The 10,743-nt window shown below is 43.0% G+C and overlaps 1 protein-coding gene across 1 annotated transcript; it reads right to left on the bottom strand.

The window, feature by feature from the left end:
* Positions 1-4,292: 4,292 nt before the first annotated feature.
* LOC117186599 lies at positions 4,293-9,570 on the bottom strand. The gene is made up of 2 exons (XM_033387579.1): positions 7,819-9,570; positions 4,293-7,763 (listed from the first exon to the last, which is right to left on the bottom strand). The coding sequence occupies exons 1-2, from the start codon at positions 9,082-9,084 to the stop codon at positions 7,752-7,754; spliced, it is 1,278 nt and encodes a 425-aa protein (XP_033243470.1). The 5' UTR covers positions 9,085-9,570; the 3' UTR covers positions 4,293-7,751.
* Between the last annotated feature and the right edge of the window lie 1,173 nt (positions 9,571-10,743).

Below are 10,743 nucleotides of genomic sequence, written 5' to 3'. Positions count from 1 at the left end.
CTACCACACTATTTTCTTTGGTATCATAGAAATAGGTGCACAATAGGGAGAATTCGACCTACGAATAATTCCCTGCCTAATCATGTCTTTAATTTGTTGATTCACTTATTGGTCGTGTATTTGAGCATATTTGTATGGTCGACGATATACAGGATCTTCGTGATGGGTTTTAATTTCGTGCTTTATTGTACTAGTGAAGGTCAAATTGTCACCTTCTTTATACTGCACGTCTTTAAACTCGTAGAGAACTTTCTTTAGTTTCTCTTTTTCTTCGTCATTTAAATGTTCCAACCTTAGCTGGTTAGGTTAGGTTAGGTTCAGGCGGTAGCCTGCCGGAGTGATGAAACCCTCCCAAGCTCACTTGGCCCTGTAGAAGGTCCGTTGTGATGCCGCATGGGCGTGTGCCCCTTCCCAATGCCCAAAAACCGTGGAGAACAGGCTGTTGCAAATTAAAGGCAGTCCCATCCGGAGGCTTGGATGATTCTGGACAAGGTCCCCGGTTTGATCTCGGACAGGTCCGAAATGTCCGTAAGGAAAGCGGCCCCGAGAATACGAAGACGACGATTTCCAAGGGCCGGGCAGTGGCAGAAGAAGTGGGGGACCGATTCCTCCTCTTCCTCGTCGCGACAACTTCTGCAGAAGTCTTTATGAGGGATTGACAGTCTAGGGGCATGAGTGCCGATCTGCCAGTGTCCCGTAATGGCTCGAGTAACTGCAGAGCACTGTGCTCTGCTAAGTCTATACAGCTCGGCTGAGCGCTTCTTCGATCGATATGGCCATATCAATCTTGAGATTTTACAGGAAACGGTTTGCTGCCATTTCCTATTGGCATTTTGCTTGAACAATTCGTGCGTGAGGAGCCTGCACGTAGCCAGAGGCATCGCTACCTGCTTCTTCTCCGATAGGAGAGGATTCGTAGTACCCTGCCTTGCTAGCTCGTCGGCGGCGTCGTTCCCCTCGATGTCCCTGTGGCCTGGGACCCATATAAGGAAGAGGTCTAACTGCTATGCGATCTCGTGCAGAGACCTGCGGCAGTCATTTACGGTCGCTGAGTTCGACGATATTGGGCCTAAAGCTTTAATAGCTGCTTGGCTGTCCGAGAAAACGCACACTAAGTGCGTGTCTAGAAGTAGTTTGGAGACGATGGAAATGGCCTCCATGATGGCTACAACCTCCGCTTGGAACACACTGTAGTGGTCCGGGAGCCTGAAGCAATGACTGATGTTCAGCTCGCTGCAGTAGACTCCGCCTCCCACGCGGCCGTCTAACTTTGAGCCATCAGTGTAGAAGTGAACCGCATTAGCGGGTCCTGGTTCGCCCATCTCCCAGTCCTCCCTAGGTGGGATTGATACCTGGAAAGGCGTCGAGAGGTGATTACTACGGATACAATAATCTGTCCTCTCTGGTAATTGCGGGAGTCTCGTCAGGATTCCCGAGTGCCCAACCGCGGACGCCTTCCACAGTCTGGCTTCTCTCATTCTGAGTACGGAAAGTGTTGACACCTTCTTTCCCATGAGATCTATGGGGAGGAGGTCCAGCACAGTATCCAGGGCTTCCCCTGGAGTAGTGCGTAGCCCGCCAGTTATGCATAGCTCTGCCATGCGTTGAACTCTGCTGAGTTTGTTGAGGCATGTCCTTTTGTCTAGGGCTGGCCACGATACCACCACTCCATAGAGCATGATCGGTCGTATGATGGCGGTGTAAAGCCACCGAACTATATAGGGGGTCATTCCCCATTTTAGTCCGATGGCTTTCCTGCAAGTATAGAGGGCCACTGTGGCCTTCTTTACTCTATAGCAACATCGTCCGCATACGCCACCACGCGGCAGCCACCCCTCTCTATCTCCCGCAGCAGTTCGTTCACTGCCACGTTCCATAGGAATGGCGAGAGGACTCCGCCCTGCGGGGTGCCTCTACTGACAAATCTGGTGGACGTTGACGTCCCCAGTGATGCCTCAACCGTCCTGCATTGAAGCATCTGATCGATCAGGCTCACCGTCCGGGAGTCAACCCCCAGGTCCGTCAGTGCACCCGTGATGGCGGTCGGGAGGATGTTATTAAGGGCGCCTTCTATGTCGAGGAAGGTTACCAAGGTGTACTCCTTACAGTTGAGGGACGCTTCTATGATCGATGTAATCGAGTGTAGGGCCGTTTCGGTGGATCGTCCTTTACGATAGGCATGCTGGGAGTCTGAGATTAGACTAGGCGGAATACACGCTGTGAGATGCATCCCCAAAAGCCGTTCCATCGTCTTCAGAAGGAAGGACGATAGACTTATGGGTCTGAAATCTTTGGGGGCAGTGTGCGAGGGCTTGCCTGCCTTCGGGATGAAGACGACTTTGGTATGAAGCCGGGTTTCCGTTATATATCCATGGGAGAAGATTCCCTCGTATATCCTTTTGAGCCAATTAGTGGCTTTTTGTCCAGCGTGAATCAGTTGGGCAGGGATGATGCCATCTGGTCCCGCAGACTTGTATGGTTTGAAGCTTTTGATTGCACAGGAAATGTTCTCCTGGCTTAGCAGGTTCATGATATCACTTGAGGCAACGGAAGGAGCTGCGATGTAGTGTGGTCTGTTTTCAACGCAGCCGGGAAAGTGGGTGTTAAGAAGAAGATTTAGCGACTCATTGCTGGACGTTGTCCATGATTGGTCGGCGTTCTTCAGGTAGCCCAGAGTGGGTGTAGTCTTCGAGAGAACTTTGCGCAAGCGCGAGGCTTCCGAGTTATTCTCAATGTCGCTACAGAACTTACGCCATGAGGCGCGTTTGGCTTTCCTCAGTTCTTTATTGTAAACTGACAGACTGGCCTTGTAATCAGCCCAGTTCTGCTCAGCGTTTTCAGCCTTAGCTTCATTGAAGAGTCTTCGGGAGGCTTTCCGGAGTTCCCTCAGTTTCGGATTCCACCATTCAGGTTTCTTCCGGCCTCTGCTCTTGCTAGAGGGGCAGGATTTATCGAGCGCCTCATTGCAGGCGTCGGTAAATAGTTTAACAAGATGAGTCGTGGCTTCCCTGGAGATCTCCTCCTCAGGTGGAGTCTCAGGGAGAACACGACAGAGGTGGTCTGAGTACCGAGCCCAGTTTGTCCGCCTAAGGTTCCGAAATTGAGCTGGTTTCGGTAGTGAAAAAGAGAATACGGTTTCCACGTACCTGTGGCCCGAGAAGGAGTGCTCTTCCAGGACCCTCCAGGATACGATGTTCCCGTGTAACTCATGAGAGGCAAATGTGAGGTCCAGGACCTCCTTGCGGTTTTTGATAATGAAGGTGGGATCACTCCCCCTATTTAAAAGGACCATCTAAGTGGTCAGTAAATAGTTGAAAAGGTACTCACCCCTTTCGTTGGTGTCAGTGCTTCCCCACTGGCAGTGGTGTGCATTGGCGTCGCATCCTGCGATTAGGCCGGTGTCCTTGGCCTCGCAGTCTGTGATTAGCGCCCTGAGCGCCTGTGGATGGGGCTCTGGTTGGTCGTGACCCATGTACGTGGAGCAGATTCTCAGTGAGCACCCCTGGCCTTCGAGGCTCACTGCTGTTTGGTCTTCATTGCTGAAATTTGGGAGCAAAAATAAGTGCAAATCTCTTTTTGCAAGGATGCAGGTGCGAGTTTTACCTGCGGAGTCAGCTACGTATAGCTTATAGTCAGGAGTCCTCAGACCAGAGACCCTGTTTCCGAGGATCCAGGGCTCCTGAATGAGGACTATGTCGGCTCCACCCTTGGCTAGGTGGAGCAGGAGAGCAGCGCATGCTGCCTTACAATGGTGGAGGTTTATCTGCAGGAGTATCAGTGACATTCCTGAGGTTCACCTCCACCATTGTCCTGTCGTGGTCGCTCTCCGAAGAGTCCAGCTCCTCCGCGACCCCGATGTGCTTGAGATCCCTAGTGATCTCTCAACTTTCCAAAGACCTTTTTAAGTGACAACAAATGTTCTTCCAATGACGTGGAATAGATAATGATGTCGTCTAGATACAAAAGGCAATCTTTGAAAATTAAATCTTCTAACAGATTGTTCATACATCTTTGAAATGTGGCGGGGGCAGTGGTTAGCCCAATAGGCATACGAGTGAACTCGTAATGACCTTGCTTAGTAGAGAAAGCTGTTTTTGGGATTGAGCTAGGTTCCATAGGAATTTGATGGAATCCTTTAGCTAAATCGATTGTTGTGAAAAACTGGCACCTACCTAGTTTGTCAAGTATTTCGTCCATTCGTGTGTAGGAAATTTATCCTTGATTGTCACCTCGTTTAGACTTCTATAATCTACTACCATTCGATATTTTTGCTTTCCTGAAGCATCTATTGTGAGAGTGAAATAGGATGGACAATTTACTTTTCCGAACACGTCTTTATTCCACTCATCCGCCATTTAGAATGAACGAGCGTCGATCTACATACTTTTCATGTGCCCGTATCTTCGGTATTTTTCTGGGGTGGCCGTACATTTATGGATTCTTAATCTAAGCTAGGGATGCCGTATTGGCTGATATAGGTTGTAATGGGGCTGCCGTACTGAGTGATATGGGTTATCCTACCACAACTCGGCCATCCTGACTGCTGGATCACCTAATCCACTTAAAGATAAGGAAATTCCATTGTGGATAACAATACACTTAGCATATATTACATTTTTTCCTTATATGTATATATATTAGCTTTTATTTCTGTTTTATGTTTTTGATACTCCAAACACCTTGATATGGGTTACGGGATACTTGAAAACCTTCTACATCTTTTAACAAAAACCTGTCATTTTTTAAAACTTTTTCGATTACATAGGGGCCTTTGTTTTTGGGGATTAGTTTTTTAGATGCTCCCACTGTGCAATCATAATTTTTAACCATCACATAGTCTCCTTCCTTGTACTCCTTGGGTTTCTTTAAGCCCTTGTCATATTGCTTTTTGTTGCACGCTTGAGCTATCTCTATATTTTCCGCCGCTTTATCTCTTAATTCTGTTAGATCTTTGTTTTCTTGTACTTCATTTAACTCTTCTAGTTTTTCTTTTAATTCGTCTATAATTTTTCCTCTCTGTTCTATGCCGAATAAAAGTTTACAAGGCACTTGCTTTGTGCTCCTGTGCTGTGTGTTATTTAATACATGTTCTACTTTGTCTATTACTGCATCCCAATGTATACCCTTTTCTGGTTCTACTAATTTCGCTATCATTGGCCCAAGGCTTCTATTGACTCTTTCCACCTGACCATTTGCTTGAGGCGATCCGTTAGCGATTTTAATGTGTTTGATATCAGTCTCTGTCATGAACTCGTCGAATTCGTTTGATGTGAAGCAACTCCCTCGATCTGAAATTATGCATTTGGGTTTGCTGTATGCTCTAAAGTAGTCTTTTAACGAAACGATGACCTCTCGTGTATTCGTTGTTCTTGTTGTATATAAACGCACGAACTTTGTAAAAGCATCAACAACTACTAATATGTGCTTTTTTGATCTACCCGAGTCAACCGGACCGTAATGATCGATGTGGATTAGCTCAAATGGCATATTTCCTTTTGGAATGGAGTGTGAATATCCTTCTTTTCCTGATTTAGGTAAAAACGCAACGCACTTCAAACAATTTTCAATGTGACCGGAACATTTTTCTTTAACGTTTGGAAACCAATAACTTTTGTTAATTATGTTTGTCATTTTGTCTCTACCTATGTGTCCTATTTCGTTGTGATATTTATATAAAACGTGGTCTTCCACATAGCGTAAATAATTGCCATTGTTTCCAGCTCAAAGCTGTGATATTTTGATTCCGCTGCAGTTGTTCGCTTAGAAAAATAAAAAATTGGATGCAGTTTTCCGTCGTCTTTCTTTTGAAGTAACACTGCCCCGAAGCCAAGAGCGCCTGCATCACAGTGCAGTTCTATCTCGTCTTTATGATTATAAATTGATAAAATGGGTGCCTGCATTAACATTTCCTTCAGCATTGTAAAGCAATTTAATTCATTTTCACCAAACTGAAATTTGGTATCCTTTCTCAAAAGATCGTAAAGCGGTTCGGCAACAGTTGAGAAATCTTTTATAAATCTCCTGAAGTAGGAGCATAAGCCAAGAAAACTTTGCACAACCTGTACTTTGTCTTGGATTGGAAAGTTTTTGATTGCTTCTAATCCTCTGTCATCTGCTGTTATACCTTGCCCATTTATTAAAAACCCCAGATATTTTATGTTTGATTGTAAGAACTCACATTTGTCTATTCGCAATTCTAACTTGTTTTTCGCTAATCTATTGAAGACTTCCTTTAGCGTTTCTAAGTGTTCTTGTATATTTCTGCTGGCAACCATTATGTCGTCCATGTAAACAATAACTTTATCATCTCTAATCAAATCATCGAATATCTTGTTAACGAACCTTTGAAACACTGCTGATGCCGTTTTCAGACCCTGCGGCATTCTGAGGAACTCGAATTGTCCTAAAGGTGTCACGAACGATGTATATTTAATCGATTCCTCATTAACAAACACATGAAAGTAACCATTTTTGAGGTCAAGCTTCGTAAAGATCTTTTTGTTGGCTAGTTTGTCGAGCAAATCATCGATGAGGGGTATGGGGTAGTTGTCCTTCTTTGATTAAGTTTTCTAAAATCTATACATAACCTTAAATCCCCTGTTTTCTTTTTAACCAATACGATAGGGGAAGCGTATTCGGAATCACTTGGTCGTATTATCCCGTTCTTTAAATATTCGTCTAATAATTGTTGCAGTTTATCTTTTTCGTTATATGACAGTCGCCTTGGAGCACAGCTAAACGGTTTTGATTTTTCTAAACTAAGTTTTATCTCACATTTAACTAAAGGTTCCTTTGGCCTTACAGTGTTTACATAATAGTCTTCGATTGCTTGCCTTAGTTGACATTTTAGCTCATGACTTATTTTTTCTCCGCAGATGTAATCGACTTTTTCATCTTCCAAATAATTGATATTAAAAATGTCTGGAGCAATGATTTCATTGTATGTGTCCTCAGCTTTGCTACTAACGATTCCATCAGTAACGACCGCATCGTCATTTATCGAAGTACCTGTTTCACTTATATAGCTGATTGGTCTGGTATGATCGATCAAATTTTCAGTACCTGCTTTACTAACTACTTCCGTAACAATTTCACTATCCTTGCTAACGTCTTCACTAACAATTATATTATCATCGTTACTAACGGTATAACTAATAATTTCATCAATCATTTTATGAATTGTGTCACTAACAGTTTTATCAATCTCTTTACTAACGGTATCACTAACAATTTTATCAATCTCTTTACTAACGGTATCACAAATTTCATCAATCTCTTTACTAACGGTATCACTAACAATTTCATCAATTTTGGCTTCTTTAATCACCTCATCTCTAACTATTTTATTAGCGTTATCATTAAACTTTTCGTTTTTTCCTATACTCATGCCCATTGTTTTAATTTGCAGTTTATCACTTTCTATCGGTATTGCTGAATTATTACTTAATTGATTATTAGCTTTCTCATTTACAGCGTCTAACGTAACCATTTTCAAAGTGTTTAGGTCCAAGCTTAGCGCGCATGCATTCATACAATTTCTGCCAAGAACCACACCATGACTCATAGACTCGTTCGATACCACGTTCAAATGAAAAAAACATTTTATTCCTCCTTTCAAAACATAACATAATATTTTTCCAAATGTTTTCAATTGGCTTCGATTCAGCCCAAAATATGATTCAGAACTGGCTCCATGATGGTTTTTGTAGAAATTAAACTTTTCTTAACGAACGATATTTTACTCCCAGAGTCTATGAGGCATGCTGCAATTAATGATGTTACAATCTTATTGCATAAGAAAATCTTACAGTATCTTACATAATTGTTGTTGGTTACGCTTTTTCTCTCCGGGCATTGTCCGACAAGGTGGCCAAATGCCCCACATGCGTAGCAGGATCCAGGCTTCCTTTTTGGCTTGAAGCAGTCCTTGGCGAAGTGACCACGTGAGTTGCAGTTGGCGCAGCGTAAGCCCTTGTTAGCTGCAGCATCTGCCGAGACTGGTGTGGCATACTGCTTCCGCTGCGGAAGGCGGATTTCCGAGAATGCACGTAGAATTTGCTTCGGATCCGAGAAGCACTGAATGCGAGCCTGATCTCGCAAGCCCGAAGCCGGAATTCCATCGATTATCTTTTCCTTCAACTCCTCGGTGTCTATGTTGATGTTTCTAGCCAGCATCATTTTTTCTTCAAAATATGTGGCAAAATTTTCTTCTGAACGCCATTGACGATTTTGGAATCTGTCTCTTTGTTCTCCTTTGTTCAAGGTTGCCCCAAATGCCACGATCAATTGCTCGCACAAGTAATGAGCTGATTCCAATATACGTGCGGAATCTGCATGGAGCCAACTCTGAGCGTTTCCTTTGAGCTTAGCAATCAGGAGCATTCGTTTAGTGATTTTGTCCAGCTTATAGATTTCGGCAATATTATCCAGCTGTATGACCCAGTTTTTGGCGCACTGTGTCCCGTCGAATTCCATAGTCACTTCCTTTGCCAATGTGAGCGATGTTGCCGAAGCTCCCCATATGTTGTTTACATTTGTGTCCTGACGTTTTGCAACACTGTCTGAATCGGAGCCTTTTCCATCACTGTGGTCGATGGTGCTGTTAACATTGGTGCTGTTAGCGCAGCCACTGTTAACTGTGGTGCTGTTAGCGCTGCCACTGTTATCGATATCGGGAGCTTCGTTGCCCTCGTTGATGACGTCATTGGCTTGGCCGACATGCACGATCTTGTTTATTTCGTCATGATTTTTTTTCATCAAGACTCTGCCTGCATCTATCTCTGCGCGTAATTTCATCAGGACGTCGTTCTCGGCTTCTACTGCGCTAGGCTGTTCCGTGTATAGTAGAAATTCCTCCTGCATGTCTTGAATCGATGGTGCTGCCTCTTCTACGACTGTCGGCGCCATAGTTGGTGCTTCCTCTGCCAACTGCTGCTGGCCGATCGAACCTTCTCTTGCACTACCGAGAATTGGTTTAATTCGATGTCGCACATTGTGAGTAGGGCCCACTTCTGAGATTGTGAGAGTGAAATAGGATGGACAATTTACTTTTCCGAACACGTCTTTATTCCACTCATCCGCCATTTAGAATGAACGAGCGTCGATCTACATACTTTTCATGTGCCCGTATCTTCGGTATTTTTCTGGGGTGGCCGTACATTTATGGATTCTTAATCTAAGCTAGGGATGCCGTATTGGCTGATATAGGTTGTAATGGGGCTGCCGTACTGAGTGATATGGGTTATCCTACCACAACTCGGCCATCCTGACTGCTGGATCACCTAATCCACTTAAAGATAAGGAAATTCCATTGTGGATAACAATACACTTAGCATATATTACATTTTTTCCTTATATGTATATATATTAGCTTTTATTTCTGTTTTATGTTTTTGATACTCCAAACACCTTGATATGGGTTACGGGATACTTGAAAACCTTCTACATCTTTTAACAAAAACCTGTCATTTTTTAAAACTTTTTCGATTACATAGGGGCCTTTGTTTTTGGGGATTAGTTTTTTAGATGCTCCCACTGTGCAATCATAATTTTTAACCATCACATAGTCTCCTTTCTTGTACTCCTTGGGTTTCTTTAAGCCCTTGTCATATTGCTTTTTGTTGCACGCTTGAGCTATCTCTATATTTTCCGCCGCTTTATCTCTTAATTCTGTTAGATCTTTGTTTTCTTGTACTTCATTTAACTCTTCTAGTTTTTCTTTTAATTCGTCTATAATTTTTCCTCTCTGTTCTATGCCGAATAAAAGTTTACAAGGCACTTGCTTTGTGCTCCTGTGCTGTGTGTTATTTAATACATGTTCTACTTTGTCTATTACTGCATCCCAATGTATACCCTTTTCTGGTTCTACTAATTTCGCTATCATTGGCCCAAGGCTTCTATTGACTCTTTCCACCTGACCATTTGCTTGAGGCGATCCGTTAGCGATTTTAATGTGTTTGATATCAGTCTCTGTCATGAACTCGTCGAATTCGTTTGATGTGAAGCAACTCCCTCGATCTGAAATTATGCATTTGGGTTTGCTGTATGCTCTAAAGTAGTCTTTTAACGAAACGATGACCTCTCGTGGATTCGTTGTTCTTGTTGTATATAAACGCACGAACTTTGTAAAAGCATCAACAACTACTAATATGTGCTTTTTTGATCTACCCGAGTCAACCGGACCGTAATGATCGATGTGGATTAGCTCAAATGGCATATTTCCTTTTGGAATGGAGTGTGAATATCCTTCTTTTCCTGATTTAGGTAAAAACGCAACGCACTTCAAACAATTTTCAATGTGACCGGAACATTTTTCTTTAACGTTTGGAAACCAATAACTTTTGTTAATTATGTTTGTCATTTTGTCTCTACCTATGTGTCCTATTTCGTTGTGATATTTATATAAAACGTGGTCTTCCACATAGCGTAAATAATTGCCATTGTTTCCAGCTCAAAGCTGTGATATTTTGATTCCGCTGCAGTTGTTCGCTTAGAAAAATAAAAAATTGGACTTTTCGGACTTAGATCGACTTTAGAATCTGTATTATTTTCCTTTATTATATTTATTGACGATCCCGAGTCCGCGATACCTCTTAATTTTTTATTATTTACTATTATTTCTATATATTCTTCCTCGATGTCTTCCGAGGCACTCTGCTGAAAATGTACATCCATTTTCATTTCTTCACTTTGACTTTCCCTTGATAGTTTGACCGGCTGATTCGGTGCACTGCTACCTGCCTG

Source organism: Drosophila miranda, chromosome XR (assembly GCF_003369915.1).
Source record: "Drosophila miranda strain MSH22 chromosome XR, D.miranda_PacBio2.1, whole genome shotgun sequence".
NCBI lineage: Eukaryota > Metazoa > Arthropoda > Insecta > Diptera > Drosophilidae > Drosophila > Drosophila miranda.
Note: the sequence above shows the minus strand (reverse complement) of the source record. Positions and strands in the feature narration are given on the sequence as shown.

Excerpts from the sequence above, each read along its gene's own strand:
- LOC117186599 (XM_033387579.1), bottom strand. The coding sequence starts at position 9,084 with ATGGCGGATGAGTGGAATAAAGACGTGTTCGGAAAAGTAAATTGTCCA.